Source organism: Sturnira hondurensis, unplaced genomic scaffold (assembly GCF_014824575.4).
Source record: "Sturnira hondurensis isolate 20B ecotype Veracruz unplaced genomic scaffold, ASM1482457v3 Scaffold0020309, whole genome shotgun sequence".
In the NCBI taxonomy this organism is placed as follows: Eukaryota; Metazoa; Chordata; class Mammalia; order Chiroptera; family Phyllostomidae; genus Sturnira; species Sturnira hondurensis.
The window spans coordinates 497,378-515,604 of NW_028092940.1; the positions used below are offsets into that span (position 1 = coordinate 497,378).

At 60.4% G+C, this 18,227-nt stretch overlaps 1 protein-coding gene across 2 annotated transcripts; it reads right to left on the bottom strand.

The window, feature by feature from the left end:
- Window positions 1-3,927: 3,927 nt before the first annotated feature.
- WDR86 (WD repeat domain 86) lies at window positions 3,928-17,984 on the bottom strand. Of its 2 annotated transcripts, XM_037029507.1 has the most exons (7): window positions 17,301-17,984; window positions 16,827-17,107; window positions 12,081-12,222; window positions 8,665-9,085; window positions 7,793-7,928; window positions 4,552-4,655; window positions 3,928-4,176 (listed from the first exon to the last, which is right to left on the bottom strand). In XM_037029507.1, the coding sequence occupies exons 2-7, from the start codon at window positions 16,987-16,989 to the stop codon at window positions 4,009-4,011; spliced, it is 1,134 nt and encodes a 377-aa protein (XP_036885402.1). In that variant the 5' UTR covers window positions 16,990-17,107; window positions 17,301-17,984; the 3' UTR covers window positions 3,928-4,008. The 2 variants fall into 2 exon arrangements, with proteins under 2 accessions (XP_036885402.1, XP_036885401.1); XM_037029506.1 differs by lacking the exon at window positions 3,928-4,176 and having other exon boundaries at window positions 4,187-4,655.
- Between the last annotated feature and the right edge of the window lie 243 nt (window positions 17,985-18,227).

Sequence of the window (18,227 nt, forward strand, 5' to 3'; positions counted from 1 at the left end):
CCCGCCCTCCTGAGCCCCCTGCTCATCTTTTCCTCCTTCCCGTGATGCAGCACTGCCTTCCTGCTGCCCCGTCTGCCCGCCCCCGAATGGCCCCGCGTCTCCAACCACTCCCGGGCTTTGGGGGCATAAGGGCGCAGCCACGGTTCCACCCACCGCCCCGCTCCCGCCACGTCACTGTCTCATGCTCTCGGTTTAGTGAAACATGCACTTGAAATGCAAGGTTGGAGGTCAGGATTTATGCGTGTTCAAAATCCTTTACAAAAATGAAATCTTTTATTAAATAGGAAAGTCTTAAATGCTAACCAAAGCAATTTATTTTTAATTAGCATTTTCAGACACCCTGCTCTTACATTAAACATACTGCTAGGTTACCTACCAGAGATGAAGGTATATTTTCTCCAGGTTTTGTGGGATTGGGGTATGTCTGTAGTGCAGAGACTGTTTCAAAAGGTGCATAGCCTCATCCTGGCTGGTGTGGCTCAGTGGATTGAGCGCTGGCCTGGGAACTGCAAAGTCACCAGTTCGATTCCCAGTCAGGGCCATGCCTTGGTTCAAGGGCCAGGTCCCCAGTAGGGGGCGTGCGAGAGGCAACCAGTTGATGTTTCTCTCACACATTGATGTTTCTCTCCTCTCCCTGCCTTCCCCTCTCTCTAAAAATAAATAAAAATAAATTCTTAAAAATAAAAAATACATAGCCTCTTCCTGGCTCACATAAGCATTTCTCATTGCGCCATGCAATGCGACCCCCTGTAGGCGGGTGTTCAACAAAAACTCCTTCCAGCAGCAGGTCCTGCTGGCAGCAGCTGGGCACTGGCCGACCAGAACCAGGGCCAGGTGCGTCCCCTGGGCCCCGGCTGAGGGCGGCTGGGTTGGCCGAGTCCTGTCGGGGGCTCCAGGGCTGCTTGGGCTTCTTTGCTCCTCGTGTCCACACAGCTTGGGCCACAGTCCAGTTGGAACGGTAGAAATCTTTCCTTGTCATTCTTTTAAAGTGGATGGTACAGATGGAAATAAAAGGTGGAAAATGTATTCGACAGTTGTCAGCCTAACTTTGCAGGAAGTTTACTCAGACTCCTCAGCTGTCCTGAAAGTGCCCAGGGGGCCTCGAGCTTTATTCAGGCTTGAGAGTTGTGCTTCCACTGAGTTGTGTGCAGACACCAAAACACCCGTTACAAGGAGGCGGCTGGAAAAAGCAGGGCAGGGCTGCTGGGGAGAGGGGGGAAGGGGGCTGTGCCCTGGTGGCCCTGGTGATGAGAGGGTACCTTTGAGACCACGGCAGACTGTCAGACTTTGGGCCCGAATTGCAGCCTTTGGCTGACAAGTTACCGTCCTGGGCTCGGGCCCAGCGAGGCCTGGAGCTTCCCAAGTGCTTTTTAAATGATCCTGGGAAGGGCCACAGCAGCAGCCTCAGACTTCGGTCCATTTTGTCACGAGGAGGTACAGAGGAGCCAGTTCCCGAGTGAGGGACAGTCCCGGGCTTACACTGTCCCCCTGTGGGCCTTCCCACCACCGTGAGCCGGGAGGCGGGCTCTGGTCCTGCCTCTGGCTGGGTGTGTGAAGCCAGACAGGTGGTGACCACACGCAGCTCCCTGCTCTGACGGAGCAAGGGAAGGAGCAAAGGATGGTGAAGGAAGGGAAGGACTGGTGAGGAAAATGCTGCTGCCGTGACCAGGAGGGAGCAGACTGGAGGGTCTCAGAGGACAAGGGCCTTGGAGGGAATCTCCTTGGCTAGAGGAGAGAAGAGGACATTCCAGACCTGGGCCAAGTGAGGTAACAACGGGCGTAGGCTGAGCCATGTCCACGGTGTCACAGGGCCGTGTGCGTTGGGGGAAGAGAATGAGGTTGGAAGGGTCACCGACTCCAAGCACAGAGCACCGTGAACCACCGTTCACAGGCCTAGATTTGGGTGGCAGGGTGGTGGGGCTGGCAAGGACTCCCAGAAGGAGGGGCTGCAGGGGTCCGCAGACCGGCCCACACGAGGCCGTGGGAGGCCGTGACCAGGGCGAGCCACACCCCTTCAGAACTGGCAGTCCTCCCTTTTCTTGTGAAATCTGTGTGCTCTTGTCCCTGGTGACTCCGTCATGTCCTGTCCCTGTTTTCCTGCCCTGGTGTCCTTTCAGGACCTCCTGTTCTTGTTCCCCCATCCCCCTGAATGTATCTGTCAGCGGCCAGAAGGTACCATCGGCAGCAAAGAAACAGCTTCTGGTTGCCTGGTCTTTGCATGCCCAGCATCTAGCAAAGGCCTCGGTGCTGCTGGACTGCAAATCCACCCCCCCCCACCCCCCGGGCTGTGCACTGCAAATGCCAAACAGTGGTTTTCCGTTTCCTCCCCCCAACTCCGGGAGAGGCGGCCTGGGAAAGCGAACGCTTCCGGGGGACCCTGACGTAGGATCTGCACAGAGTGGCTGTTCTCAGGCGTGCATAGTGTCCACACTTATCCTCTGTCGTGCGTGGACACAATGGGAAATCTCACGACAGATGAGCTGGTGAGGCAGGAATGCAGTCTCAGCTGGTAGTGTCCCCAGCGAATGGTGACTCACCTCTGAAAAGGTGGGTAAACATGGGCTCAGGCACTCAAGGTGGCGCTCTGCCTGCCCTCCCTCATGTGAACTTCGCCATCCTGGGGAGCCCCCATGGGGTAAGCAGGCCCTGGCTAGAAAGTGGGGTGCCCCAGGGAACCCCATACCTCCCAAGGGCCCTGTGCTTTGAGTCCCGTCCATAGAATGCCAAGTGAGAGATGCGGCCTCTGCAGGTTCTGGGCAGCCAGCCCATTTTCCTGGGGAAGTCCCTGCACCCCCAAGCTTGGGGGGTGCACCCCTTCCTACCACACCTGGCGCCAGTACTGTTCACCAGGCCTGGACCCGGGCACCCAAGGGAGAAGGGGAAGCCCGTCCAGCTGCGCATCTTGCTAATGAAACACCGCCTGAATGGACACAATGGAGCGCCCACAACTCTGCATCAAGAGCTGCCTCTGCCCAGGGAGGCTTGTCCTTGGCAAGAAGCTGAGTTCTCAAGGGCAGCCAGTGTCTGCTGCAGCTTCTCCTTCTGCGCCCGGGCCCTGCATGCAGGACACCGTATGGTGGATGCAGACAGCACGCACAAGCCAGGAGCAAGAGCGCCCCCTTCCGGTGATGAGTGGGGCTGCTGGGGCGGCTCCCCTCGGAGCCTCTCCAGAGCCTGAACCCCACTTTCCCCGTGAAGTCCCTCCTGGCTAAGAGTACTCCAGCTGCTCCCGTGTCCTTGTCCCGCCTTCATCACGTGGACGGCAGGGCTGGCTCCAGGGCATGTGGCCGGGGGCATCTACTGCCCCAGATCCAGAGAAACGGCCCTCCTCGATTCATGAAGAAATGGAAGCCCTAAAGCAGGGGCAACGGGTCCCCGAGGTCACCTTGCAGCTTGGGGGGCTGGCTCCTTGCTCCCCGGCCTCTTCCATGACCACTGCCCACACGAATGACCCTGGAGGGGTCATCGGCCACAGCCCCTCATTTCACCCAGGTCCCTTCTGAGTGGAAGCTGACACTTGGTCTGCAGAACGAAACAAGTCCCAGAGCACTCTTAAGGACGTTTATTTCGGTTCTTTACCAGCGTCCTCGGAAAAAACAATTTGCAAAAATAATAATCTGCAGCTCAGTGGCTTTGGTTTTAAGAACAAAGAAACGTCCGTTTTCTCTTAGCAAGAAAGGCTTGCCTTCTGGGAACCTCAGGCACTTGGAGCTGAAGACCCTGGAGGGTCCTGGGTGGGCCGCGGTGCCGGGGTGGGGGGGGGGGGAGGGCCGGAGTGAAGGGGTTGGGGCCTGGGTCCCGGGGAGGGCTAGCCACCTCCTTCCCCCCTTCTGTGGGCCGGCTCGCAGGGGACAGGGGGAGCCTCAAACGTCCACGAACACAAAGAAAAAGGCAAAACCGCCACACAGGTGGGGAGCTGGGCCGCCTGGTCCGCTCCGGCCACCAGGGGGCTGGCGCGCGCGCACTCCGTGGGTCAGCGGCTGGGGCCGTAGGCGGGCGCGGGCGGGCTCAGGCCGGCAGCAGGGGGCCGGCGGCGCAGCCCACCTTGTTGCTGAAGAGGCGCGAGAGGCTGCGCTGGGGCCCCGGGCGCGGCGGCGGGGCGCGGGGGAGCCCGCGCACGTCCCAGAGGCGCAGCGCGCCGTCGTGCGAGGCCGTGTACAGCACCTGGCCGTGCACCTGCGGGCGGGACGCGCGCGCGCTCGGGGCGTGGGGCTGACGCTGGGGGGCCGGCCCGCTACCACCCCCACCTCCACCCGCGGCCTCCCTGCGTCACAGCAGCGGTCAGCCACTCGCAGACCCTGCCCGACAGCAGCCACCGCAGGCCCAGGCAGGGGCGCGACGACCAACTACTACCACCACCGAAGGACGGAGACAGGTCAGCCCGGGGGACCCTGGCCTCGGGGAGGAAGGTCTGCCGGTGGCGTACTGAGGGCGTGGGGACCCGCGCTCCTTCCCTTCCCCGCCCTCCAGGGCCGGCGGGCGCAGGAGGGCGCGCCCCGGCTCAGCCCTCAAGCCGCGGAGCCCGGGGGACAGCCGGCAGGGGGCACCTACCTGGATGCAGTTGATGACGAAGGCGTGGCCGCGGAACACCCTCTGCAGCGCTCCGGACTCGGCGTCGAAGGCGCGCGCTCGGGCGTCCCCGCTGCCCGTGAACACTGTGGACACACGCGCCGCTGGGCCGCCCGCCCGCTCGCCCTCTGCGTCTCCCGGACGCCGCGGGGCGGGGGCGAGGCAGGCAGGCCGCACCACCTGGACCGGCTCCGGGCCCATCCGCCCGCCTCACGAGGATGCCATAAGGCTCAAGTGGGGCATAGAGGCCGCCCCTTGAAAACAAGGAGGCGGCGCCTTCGCTGAGTACATTCCCGAGGGGCGCTGGGGTGACCGCTGGGGCTCTGGAAGGGCCCTCTGCGGTCTGCGCACCGTGGCTACTGAACCTTCTTCCTGCACTGCCCTTCCCGGGGCCTCAACCCTCCTGAGCCCCACCTGGGCCCGGGTTCCCACGCAGGCCCTTTGGTGGAAGCGGTTGGGGGAGCTTGGCTTCTCTGCGCGGTGTTCCCGCAGCTCCGAAGCCGTTGCCTCAGGGGGATCACCCCTCCCCCACCACCTGAGAGGCGTACTGGGGCCCAGGAGCTAGAAGCGCTCCTTCCCTCCACTCCAAGTAATGAGTCTGGCCCTCGGAGCAGAGCCCAGACCCTCCGGCGCGCAGCGCCCCTGCCCAACCTCTTGCAGGTTTCCTTGGAGAACTTGCTAGAGCTGCTCCAAGCCCGCTGCCATTGGAATCACCTGCTATGCCCCTGAAACTGCAGGTTGCTGGGCCCGCTTGAGTTTCTGATTCAGGCGGTCTGGGTGGGTCCGGGGACCTGCATTTCTAACCGGTTCCGGGTGATGCTGACACTGCCGGTCAGAGTCCCCACCGGGAACACGGACCCTCTGGTCCCTTAGCGTCTGGCCCAGGTTGTCCCATAAGCCAGCTGGACACTAGGATCTTAATGCCACTATCTCACCTGGCAGGACATGCCAGGAAGTGCAGAGAGACAGGACTGAAGGGCACCCACACAGGTGTTAGCGAGCCCTCGGGAGAAGGTGTGGGCCACGGAGCAGAGCTGTCCCACCCAAGGGCAAAGACACGGGGCGACTGACCCAGCAATTCCCGTTAGTCCTCGGCTCCAGGCCTCTCATGTGGGTGTCAACGCCCAGCCCCGCCCCCCCCCCGTCCTGTCCTTCACAGGAACACAACAAGCAGAAGGCCCAGGGGCTACAGAAAGAAGCACCCGTGCACATGGCACCCACAGCATCCACTGCACCCACCCTGCGGCCTGAGCAGCCACAGCAGGCACCCCCTTCCTGTGTCACCTGCCTGCTCCCAGCCTTTCTACTAAAGCCATCGGCGCATGTGGCCCTGGAGGGGCGGCTTCATTTCTGGGTCCCTCCAGCTCCTTCCCTGCCGTCCCCTCCCCAGCAACTCAGCCTCGGCCACCCATGGGGGCGGGGAAGGGTCAGGAGTTAAGTCTGACCACCCTGCAGCCTGCTGGCAAAGACCAAGGACCAAGTATCTGAACACGGAGCAACAGACAGGGTGGAGCAACAGACAGGGTGGAGCAACAGACAGGGTCCGTGGGATCCCATACAGGGGCAGCTTCCGTCCCAGCTGCTACCACGGGGAGGCGCTCCAGGTGACATTCTTTTTCAATTAGCGCCACCCCCCTCCTTGGGAGCAGAGCCACAATCACACTTACAGCTTTGGACACAGGAGGAGGAGAAAAATAATGTGTCCGTGTCAGACACCCCAGTCTTGAGGGCATCTCAGGCTCTATTTTCAGAGCTCCACCCTGTCTTCACCTCGCACCTCTGCTGCGAAGTCAACGTGACTTTTCCGCCCCGACGCTTCCCGCGCCCCAGTCTGCCCCCTCACTCCAGTGCTGGGAGGCGACTCTGGGGGTCAGCGCCTCTGGGGCTGGCTTCCTTCTGTGTGTGTGTGCAAAGGGGGGGCAGGGGGGCTGATGGCAAAATGTAACACTGGGGATCACTAGGGGGGAGGTGTTCAGGAATCTGGGGGTCCCCTGCCGCAGAGCTGTGGTGAGGCTTGGGGGGCTGCTTCCCGGGAACAGGGGGTGTCTTCTGGGCGTGTCTGGGGTGGAAACACATGGCAAGCCAGTGGGACAGAGCCAGCAAGGCCCAGATGCATGACAGTTTTCGACCTGCGGGATGCGCAGCTTGTTGCCCACCTACGGAGTCATCCCACCCTTCTTGCTTTACAAGATGACCCTGGCGAATCCTGTGAGCTAGGTCCCCAGGCAGGAAACTTTATTATTCAGCCTCTCCTGCAGGCACTGGTCTACAAGGTATATGCAACAGTCTTTGGGTGGTTGCCCTGACTGGTGCGGCTCAGCGCACTGGGCGTGGCTCATCCCGCAAAGCAAAAGGTCACTGGTTCGATTCTCAGTCAGGGCACATGCCTAGGTTTTGGGCAAGGCCCTCAGCTGGGGATGTTCAAGAGGCAACTGGTCATGTTTCTCTCACACATCGGTGTTTCTCTTCCTCTCTTTCTCCCTCCCTTACTTTTACTCTAAAAATAAATTTAAAAAAATTTTAAAGTCTTTGGGTAGGGCTTCCAGGAAAGAGCTTTGAAGGGGCCCAAACAACTAAGAAACACATTCTTTTGCCCTTCCGTCTTATTCCTGCCTGCTGAAAACCTGATGAGATGGCTGGAGCTCCAGCAGCTATCTTGAACCATGAGGCCCCCTTAAAGCTAGAAGATACGTGAAGCAAAGTGACAGGAGGAAGCTGGGTGCCTGATAACTGACAGCTCCTAAAATTCTTCTATCTGAGAGAGAAATAAACCACTGCCTCATATAAACCGCTGCTATCTGGGTTCACCCTTATCTGCAGCCAGGCCCTCAAGCCTGGCTAATCGGTGTCACTGTCTCATTCTGAGACCTACAATGCGTTCTTGAGATGTGCTCTTGACCCCAGGACCTCTGAACTTTCAGGTCGGGGCATGTTCTCCTGTGGTAAAGTTAGGGAGGAGTCCCCTCGCCCTTACTCGGGCCTTTGCTGTAGATAACGCTTCAGACACGCATGCGTGCGTGGAGGCGGCCCGGCCGCCACTGCCTTGGGCGCCGAGCATCCCGAATGGCAGCTGAGGTTCAAGGAGGGAACCTTGGGGAGAAGTGTAGGGAGGCCCTGAGCAGGGAGGGCTTGGTGGGAGGTGAGGTGTGGCAGGGGCTGCGGCAACAAGGCAGGCATGGCAGGCTGGGGAGGCGCAGCGAGGGGCAAGGGCAGGGCCACTTACAGGTGCCTGCGTGGTACTTGAGGGCGCTCACACTGTGTCTGTGGGCTGTGAACGTGCGCACGCGCTCTCCTGTGTCCACCAGCCAGCACTTGACGGTCCTGTCCGCGCTGCCGGAGTATACGTGCTGGTTCACGAGCTGCGGAGGAGGGACGCTGGTACCGCTGGGCCGCCAGGAGCAGCTCAGAGGCCCCTCCCAGCCTCTGAGCACAAGGGGCGGGGCACCTGCAGTCTCAGTGGAGAAAGGGGAGGGGCCAGAAGTGCCCTGGCCCAGGCGCCCCACCTATGGGCACACAGGTCTCGCTGCTCTCCCTGCTCCACAGGACCTGTGGGGTCAGGCGTCCAGCAGATTGTCAGGCGGGCCTGGCTTTCCATCCACACCATCACTTTGCCCCTGGCCAAGTCATGGATTCTGCTCCTCCTTCACCATAAATAAGGACGGTACTGGGTCCTCCTCGTGGGGCCACAGATACGACACGTATGGTGCCTGGCCCGGTAGGAGCAAGGGCCACCAGGGTCCACGGGCTTAGTGCCCACTACTGCCAGGTGTCAATGAGGTGACCATTGCCCAATCCGGTAGGACTGGTGTCCTCCTCAACAGAGGAAATGTGGACGCGGAGGGACAGCCATGTGGGGACAGAGGGAGGGGGGAGCCTCAGAAGGAACCAACCCTGAGGACCCCTGGCTCTCGGACTTCCAGCCCCTGGAACTGCGAGACAATGCATCTCTTTAGGAGGGTTGGTTCCTTCTGAGGACTCCCCCTGGGTGCCCTCTGCTGCCCTGCCCCAGAGTACCGGCAGCTCTGGCCGCCTGACAAAGTGCCACAGACGGGGTATGTGTGTGGGGGGTGTGGTGAGAGGGCAGGAGGCACTCACCTCCAGACAGATGACAGAGCCCCGGTGTTCCCGGAACACCCGCAGCTGTGCCCCGCTCAGGATGTCCCAGGCGCGGATGGTGGCGTCCGTGCTGCCCGTGAAGGCCGTGTGGCTGGGCGTATCCAGCACGAGGCACAGCACGGCCCCCGTGTGGCCCCGCAGCGTCTGGTGGCAGCAGCCACTGGCCACCTGCCACACCTTGGCCGTGCCGTCCGTGCTGCCGGTCACCAGCAGGCCCCCGGCCACGGCCTCCTCCTCAAAGGGAGCCCCAGGGAGGTCCCAGGGGGCAGAGTAGGCCAGAGTCAGCACGCAGTTGCGGTGGCCCCGGAACTCCCGGGACGCCTGCCCCTTGTCCACGCTCCAGGCACGAGCTGTCCTGTCGTAGGAACTACTGAAGAGCTGGTTGTCGGTGACGAGGATCCTGGGGGCAGGAGACGAAGGTCAGGGGTCAGGCCTGCAGGTGGCCCGGTGGGCAGGGGAGCCCGGCAGGCTGTCCCAGGGTCCCTTTGGCTAGTGTCTCCCATGGTCAGTGAGCCCAGGCAATGGGAAGCACGGGATGCTCCCAGAGAGAACCATGGGCTGGAGTGTCCAGGCCCCTGTTTCTGGGTTCAGTGGACTGAGTCCGAGCCTGTGAGCCAGATCTCTGGTTTGATTCCCAGTCAGGGCACACACCTGGGTTTCCGGACGGGCCCCCAGTAGGGGGCGCTCAAGAGGCAACCACGCACTGCTGTTTCCCTCCCTTTCTCCCTCCCTTCCCCTCTCTCTCTCTAAAAATAAATAAAATCTTTAATAAAAGACTTCTGGGGACACAGGACTTGCAGTTTGAAAACCAGGCAAGGTAGAGCACACTGGTCCTCCTAGGGACAGGTCAGACTCAAGGGGCAGCATAGGTCCCCGGGGACAGAAGAGCCCTGGGGAAGCTGGTGAGCTGGGAGGTGCTTTTGAAGGGCATTTGTGCCCCCAGGCCACAGGCCCACCCTGCTGGCACCCCACAGCAGGGGTCCTGGGTCAGCCTGCAGGTGACTTCTGTAAGGTCAGCGCCACCCAGGGGAGGCACAGTCAGACAAATCTCCATGGGGTGGGTGTCTGCTGTCAGCCCACAAAGCAGAACCTCACTCTTCATCTGCTAGGACACTCCAGCTCCAGGGGTGGGCGTGGGTCGGGGAAGGGCTGGGTCACCAGAGAAAACAGACCTCCAGCCTGGGCCGTGTCCACGCCCCTCACCTCTGCACGGTTCTTACTTCCCACAAGTCACTAGGAAACAGCCCCACCAAAGCATGTACACGATTTCTGAGCGGCTCCTTCCCAAGTAGATATGGTTTTCACAATGTGTTTATTTCTAGAGAAAAGTGACCACCTGCAGCCACGTGGCAGCCACGGGTGACGTTCTGGGGGCCTGCATGCTGCCAGGTGTGGCCTGGCTGACAGGGCAGGGACGCCAGGCCTGGGGCAGGGACGCCAGGCCTGGTTGGCGCCCCCAGGAGCTCCCATACCTGGCCAGGCTCTGAAAACATGGGAGTAAGTAAATTCCCCGTCTTCAGCTCAGGGGTGTCAGTTAATTAATAAGGCAACTATCTTCCCAGAGCTACGGCTCAAAAGTAGTGAGTACACGTGTGTGAGATTTCCACTGGAGAATGGTCCAGATTTCCTCTGGAGAAGCAGCTGATAGTCTCCAGGTGCAACCTGAGGGCCAGCTGGTCCCCTGAGACTCGGCCTTCTCCCACCTGTCAGCACTTCCGGCCACTCACGGCCTCACAAAAGGAGACTCCCCATCACCCCCACTTTTCCTCAGTCACAAACTGCCCCCTGCAGGAGGAGTGCTGGGAAGGGGCCAGCAGGGGCCGAGAGACCCGAGCCCTGGTTCCAGCCCCTTCTCTCCCACCTGCCTGCCTGGCCCTGGCCTCCCAGGTGTCCGGGCCTTGCCTACTCTCACTAAGGATGGCGGGCAGACGCTGGGCTGAAGGAAGGCGGGGGGTTTGCCTTCTCCACACAGAACCATCCTGAGCCAACACAACTCTACCATCTTTCTCTTCTTTAAAGATTTTACTTATTTATTTTTAGAGAGGGGAAGGGAGAGAAACATCCATGTGTGGTTGCCTCTAGCATGCCCCCTACTGGGGATCTGGCCCGCAACCCAGGCCCGTGCCCTGACTGGGAATCGAACCAGCGACCCTTTGGTTTGCAGGCTGGCATTCAATCCATGGAGCCACACCTGCCAGGGTACAACTCTGCCATCTTTCTACCCAGGGGTGTTCCTGAGTTCCAACCACGGGCAGCTGGTACTTGACAGTTAATGATCGGTCTGGCCATTTTAGGCGCTCGACCATTAGGCCAGTCAGGCCCCACCCTGACCGAGGCATGCGCAAAGCCCGTGCTGGCAGCGTCCCTTCTGGCTGAGGACAGCCCTCTCCACCGGCCCAGCCCAGCCTTCCGACCCCTCAAACCTTGCTGCTGCACTGGGCCTTTCCTCACGAAGAGGACCCCCCCCCCCCCCCCCCCCAGGTGCCCCTCCTGGGCAGTGAGTCAGCGGGAGGGCCCGAGGGCGGCGGCCAGACTATCCTGGGCAGCCCCCTGGGAGTCTGAGACGGCCACGAGTTACATAAACAGCGTCCAGTCGATCTGATCAGTAGAGGAACTTCCACGGCTCAGTGCAGACCCAAATTCAGTAAGGAAAAATTCAAACCTTCTTGAGAAGGAGGCTGGTGGGGCAGGGGGTGGGGGGCAGAGATTTTCAAGTGCAACATGGAAAGGAGAGGTTTGAAAATACCCCGGGCTCCCCTTGGCTGGGTCGCTCCGTTGGTGAGGGTGCCGTCCCAATACACCAAAGTTGTGGGTTCAATCCCCAGTCAGGGCCCATATTGGAAGCAACCAATGAATGTATGAAAAAGTGGAACAACAAATTGATGCTTCTCTTTTTCTGTCTTCTCTGAAACGAATACGTGTAAATTGAAATAAAACATAAAACTACTCTGGGCTTCAGGTGCAGAGCCACCCCCGCGGGCTCCTCCTCCAGGCCTCTGGTCCATCGTCAGGTGCCAATGACTCCATTTCCTCTGGAATCAGGTCTCATCCCAGGAGCTGTGGCCTCTGACGCCTTTCCCTGTGCCCAGCAGGGGGCAGTGGTGCAGCCTGGTCCGTGTGTGGGTGGCGCCTCCCTTCCCCACCTCGGCCTTCCCAGCCTTCACCTGCAGCCTGACCTGCAGCCCTCAGCAGTTAGCACCTGTCACACCTGGGGACAGCTCTGTCCTGAGCCTTCCATCGCTATGTGCCCCAATGGCCAACCCATGAGAGCACAGCGGGGCTTCCCCTGAGAAGCTGCGTTTCTCCAGGGCAGAGGCCCCAGGCCTGCATCTCTGTCCCCTGGGGCCCCGCCTCGCTGCCTGGGCAGGCAGCCCAGGGCCCCCAGCAGTGCCCACCTGTTCACGCTGGATGTGTGTCCTCGGAACACCTGCAGGCACTGCCCAGTCAGCACGTCCCACTTCCTGATGGTGCGGTCAGCGCTGCAGGTGAAGGCCGCCTCGTTCTCCAGCTGGCAGAAGGTCACGTAGCTCTCGTGTCCTGTGGACGAGGGGAGGCGTGAGCCGAGGGGGCACGCTGGCTCAGGCTTTAATTCTGGGAAGAACGCTTGAGACGGCAAAGAACGGAAGAAAGCCCGGGGCAGGAGTGTTTGAGACAAGTCCAGAGTGGACTAGCCCTTTGAAGTGACCAGCTAATTCTGGGAGAGTCTGTGGAGTGCCCGGAGCCCCTCAGGGGGCACTCACCCTGCCCCCAAACCTCTTTTTTATGATCACCCGAGGACACGAGGACGTTTTTCCATTGCTTTTAGACAGGAAGAAAAAGAAACATCAATGACAGAGAGAAGCATCAAATCGGCTGCCTCCCTTATGTGCCCGGACTGGGGATCGAACCCACAACCTAGGCATGTGCCCTGACTGGGAATCAAACCCAAAACCTTTCAGTTACGGGATGATGCTCCAACCAGCTGAGCCACACAGGCCAGGGCCTCCCCTGAATTCTTTGGTTCCCTCCTCTTCATCATCACCTTTGAGCCACCTTCAAACTTCAGCTATTGGTATTCACTAAATCATTCAACAAACCCGACGTTACGGAGGCAGGAAGTATAGGGAGGAAGTATAGGCCAAAGGCCTAGTCCTCAGATCCCAAACGCCTGGGCTGGCCTCCTGGAGCTTGCTCACTGGTAAGGTGTCTCCCCTCTCCATGCCTCAGTTTCCTCGTCTGACGCAGGGAGAACAACAACGCCCATCTCATAGGGCTGTTGTGCGGATGGAGTAGACGCTAGGCGTTAGCGGTGCTCACACGCGGGGAGAAACATAGCCAGCCGTAGGCAGAAGATCGAGTCCCAATTCCTGGTCCCTGGTAGATATGGTTTGCAGATGTAATGAAGCGAAGGATTCTGGGGTGGGGAGATGATCCTGGGTTATCAGGACGGGCCTCAAGGCAACCACAAGTGAAATAAGGAGGCACAAGGAGAACTGAGGAGAGAGAGAGCGCACTGTGAAGGCAGAACGGAGAGAGGCTTGAGGGTGCCGGCCCTGAAGACGGGGGTGATGCGGCCCCGAGCCAAGGCATGCTGACCCACCGCAGTCTCCCTTTCAGGTTTCAGAGGCACACACCCCTGCCAACCCGCTGATTTCCACCCAGGGACACTGATTCTGGATCCCCGCCCTCCAGAACTGCGCAAGAAGGAGCTTCTGCTGTCTCAAGGCAACCAGGGTGATCGCTGGTCATGGCAGCCTCAGGAATGACACAGATTCGGAGATCAGGCAGCCGCGTTCCCTGCTGTCGGAGAGGGCAGCCTGCCCAGGAGAGACAGTCATAGGGCCTGGCATGCGCAGGGCAGAAGGGGAACTGTCCCCGTGGTGCTATGTGGGGAGGATAAGGGCATCTGGGAGAGGACACCGCACTCCCAAGGCCAGGGTTCAGGGGTTTGGCAGAAATGGTGGACGAGGTAGAGACACAGCAAAGATGGATATCTGGGTCCGAGGGAGGGCCGCGCAGTCTGGGGTCTCAGCCTCGTGCACTGGTCATCCCTCTTATCTGCCTGGTTGTCAGGTCTTTTAAAGATCGCCCTTTTGCCCTGGCTGGTGTGGCTCAGTGGATTGAGCACTGGCCTTCAAACCAAAGGGTCACTGGTTCGATTCCCAGTCAGGGCATATGCCTGGATTGTGGCCCAGGTCCCCAGTAGGGGGCGCGCTAGAGACAACCACACATTGATGTTCCTCTCCTTCTCTTTCTCCCTTCCCCTCTCTAAAAATAAATACAATCTTTAAAATAAAAAAAAACACATTCCTATTTGTGGAATTGGGATCGGAACCCATGTTATTAAGCTGCCCCAGGAGACCTCGGTCCCCATCAGGGCCTGTCCTTCAGGCAGAGATGCTCCCAGCTTGGATAACAACTGCCTACTGCGAACTGAAGCTGAGTCTCTCTGAGAGGGATTCAGGCACCAGAAGGTGAACAGAATCACAGAGGTGTTGGCTCTACGACCCTTTTCACAGGTGAGAAGACTGATGAATTCTAATACCCACACATTTGGGAGACGTATTTACTATATTAAGGATTTTGATCGGATTTTAAATTTTCACATCGATGTCCAGGATCAGGCAGATGAGGATTTAGAATCTCCTGCACAGTTTCAGGCTAACTCATGCTTTTTTGGGGGGTCAGGGGGCTGAGTTTCAGCCTAGCTACTCTTGGAGGAATTCAACTTCCTGACTTCCAAGAAACAGAATTTATTTAAAATTCAGAGAGAAGTTGTTTTCAGTCTTCTTGGGTAGCCTATATCAGGCCTCTGAGAAAACAACATTTGCGCGAATTAAATAAACACTTGAAGAAACTGGAGATGATGTTTCCCTTGAAAACCACGTCAGTTTAAAAGTCGAGGGCAAAGTGTGTTTGGCAGAACACAGCCCAGTTTCTCGCCAACCCTCCGAGTTTATCAACTGTGTTAGCATCATCAACAAACTCCCCCGGAGACCAGACCCGCCGGTAGGAGGGCGCATCACCGTGGGGGGCTGGCTGGCGGGCAGCCCTGAAGGTGAGGAGGTGCCACCCTGCTGGCCTCGCACAGCCTCAGGTCCCTCGGTCCTCCAGGGACGCAGGGCGGACTGACCCAGGCCCCCGAGGCAGTCTACCTTGCGGGGCACCACCCCATTGAGGCTGCTTCCTCCTGTCTCACAGGAAGTGCCAAGTACAAGTGTGAATCAGGCCAAGAAAAACGCAGAGAACCAAGTACATGAGGGCACCTGCTGCCGCTCCACCAGGGATGCCTCGGACCATGAGGTACGGGGCTGCTTTCACGACCCGTGAAAGTAAAAATAAATAAATACATACATACACACACACACACACATTGATTTATAATCAGTAACCATATAACCCATAAACAAAGACTTAAGAGGTGATAATAAAAATAAGTTTTTCCATGTGAAAAAAACCTCATCTTTGCCCTGGCCGGTGTAGTTCAGTGGATTGAGTGTGGGCCTGCGAACCACACGATCACAGTTCTATTCCCAGTCAGGGCACATACCTGGGTTGCAGGCCAGTCCCCCGGTCCCAGTTCCCGGCAGGGGACGAATGAGAGGCAACCATACATTGATATTTCTCTCCCTCTCTCTCTCCTTCCCTCCCCCTCTAAGATAAATAAATAAAATCTTTAAAAAAACCCACACACACTCATCTTTTAATCGGGGCCAGGCTGACCCTCTGCCCTATAGGGGACCTGCCCTCCGGACCTGGCCCTGAGCTGGCCGAGGCTCCCAGCAGCGGTCAATGTTCCCCTCTCTGCCCCCCGCGTGGACAGCCCCTTCTTCTGTGTGCCAAGCACCCACCAGGAATCTGAAAACACAAGCCAAGTGAGGCCTGGCTCAGAGCCCCTCCAGAGAGGGGCCCTGCGGGCTGCAGAGTGCATCCTTGACCCCTGACCCTAATCTGCAGACAGGGCTCCACTGCCCTGAGGCCCATGGCCCCGGGCGCAAGGCCCCGCCCCACCCTGGGGTTGGATGAGGGAGGCTGAAGGGGAGGGACGGCTTGGGGAAGGCAGGGCCCATCAAGCCTCCAGGGACCACAGCGCCTTGGCAGGGAGCTGTTGGATTTGTGCAGAATAAGCAGAAAAGACAAACTCAAAATATTTTCGAAGGGATGAAGAGCGCAGATAAGATGCAGTTATTATGTTCAAAAGAACACACTGAGGCTCCGGGGTTCCTGCCAAGGTCGCGGGGGCCTTCCTCACACCCTGGGACCCAGTGGCTGCCAGTTGGAAGTCAAAGTGCTCCTCCACATCCAAGGGGGCGAGGGGCGAGGGTCGGGGGTGAGCAGCCGCAGGTGAGCTGGAGCACACCTTCGCGACCCCGCAGGAAGAGTGGCGCCCCCCTGCCCTGCCCCCGCCAGTCTTTTCTGTCTGTCCCTCCAGGCCGCCCCCTGTGGCAGCCTCATCCCGCTCTGCCCACAGGGTTCAGACAGCTGGGAGCCCTGGCCCAAGACCTGATAGGACCAGACAGGGACCCAGGGGGAGAACTATACCCACCTCCCACGAGGAAGTACACAAGTATAGACCGATGTGTGTTTGTAAAACTTTTATGAAACTCCTGCTATTTCATCCGGTTTCCAAATAGGCTGAACTGCAGATGTGATGAGGCAGCTGAGAGCAGGGTAGGGCGGCCGGATGGGAGGGGGTTCAAACCTAACCTCCATCCGCGCCAGCTGTTGCTTAACTCCGTGCCTCAGTTTCCCTGTCTGCACGAGTGGGATAAGAGGAGTGTGAGGGCTGCCCACTGTAGTCCTCGGAACCCACGGCACCAACGCCCCTGAGAGAGAGGTCCAGCCAGAGGTGACCTGGGCAGTGAGAGGCCCGCCATGGTGCTGAGCACCTGAGGGCGCACAGGTGCGATTTCTTTTTGTTTGTGAGAACTGTTTTAACGGAAATGATGGCAGGCAGCGGGCTGAGCTGTGACCTTGGCCCGGCAGAGGGCGCCCGTCGACCCACTGACCGGATCGCCGCTCGCCCTGCGCCCCCACCCCGCGCACCCCCGGCTGGTCGGACGCCCGGGAGCGGTGGGGGCTGGACTCCGGGGAAGGGGCCTGGGGGTGGCGAGCAGACCGAAGGGGCAGAGGTGGAGGGGCGGGGGGCGCGGCACGTCTACCTTGCAGGAGCGCGCAGCACCGGCCGTCCGCGGTGCTCCAGAGCCGGGCCGTGCCGTCCTCGCTGCCGGTCAGCAGGCGCTGCCCGTCGGGGCTCAGGCTCAGCCAGTTGATGCCCCCGCGGTGCTCGGCGCAGACCCTCAGGGCCGACCCGCCGCCCCCCATGTTGCCGTCGGGCGTGGGGCGAGGAGGGAGCCGCGTCTGCTAGGGAGGAGAGCCCGGGCACCCGCGCTCCCTGCAGCTTTGTCTCACGGTCATCGAGGGGGGCCGGGGCCCCGGGTTCCTGCGGGCGGCACAGGGTGCGACAACGTGAAGTGGGGGACCCTCGCTCCAGCGCCGCCCACTCGGCAGTCCAGTCCACGGACCCAGCGGGCGCTGCGTCGGCTGCGACCCCATTCCTCGGATGGGGCAGTCCCAGCCCCACGGGTGCAGAGCGCAGCCCTTCCTCACGCTCCCTCTGAAGACCCGCACCCCACCTGAGCGGGCCCCCTCCGGCCCAGGACAGCGGGAAGCAGCGATTTGGAGCGCACTGGGAAGCCCGGATCTCTTCGTGGGGCGCCGGCAGTGAGGCGAACACGGGAAGACGGGCGCCCCAAGCCCCACGCGCCCTCCGGGGCCAACGCCGCGCGCTCGGACCAGCGGAGCGCGGAACAATACAGCCCAGACTGGCTCCTCCTCAGAGACCACCCCCCAACCTGTCCCCTCCCACTTCTCGGGCTTGCGCTCCAGACCCCACCCCCAGCCCGGGTCCCTGGGGACGCACCGTGGCCCACGCACCCAGCGTCAAAGGGGACACCTCCACGTGCGACCCTCTGGGCTGCGCCTCTAGGCTCCCTGGACGCGGGAGAAGGGGGAGGGAGAGTCGGGGTTGGGGAGGCTCGCACGCCCGGTAACTCTTTGGGGCGGCGGCTGCGCGCTTCCACCTGGCAAGTTTGCTTCCTCCAGGCTCCCAGCCCTGAGGACCCTACCCAAGAGGTTCTCGGGGGACTTGGGGGCGGTCCCCTTGTTGGAGAGTGCCCCAGACTGCCCTGGTGGGAAATCACGTGCACCCCAATTCTAAAGAAGTTCCGCGGGGAGGGCGTGGAGGACCGGTGGCCGGGACAGGATGCTGGCCCGGGCGGAGGGGGCGGTGGCGCTTGCTCTCCCCGGAGGTCAGGGTCCCTCCCTGCGCCCCGCCCACCTCTCCCGCCTCTTTCGGTGGCCACCCCCGTCGGCCCCGCCCCGCCCCACCTTGGCGCCCACTCAGCGCGCCGCGCGCCTCGGAGGGTCCCCCAAGATCGCTGCAGGAACCCCGACCCCGGAGCGCCGGGCGGCTGGTTCTTATTAGAGCAGTTCCGGTGCCGACTTCGCGGGGGGCGGGGAGGGGTGATCCCCAGCTCGGATCCTCCAGGTCCTAAAGGCAA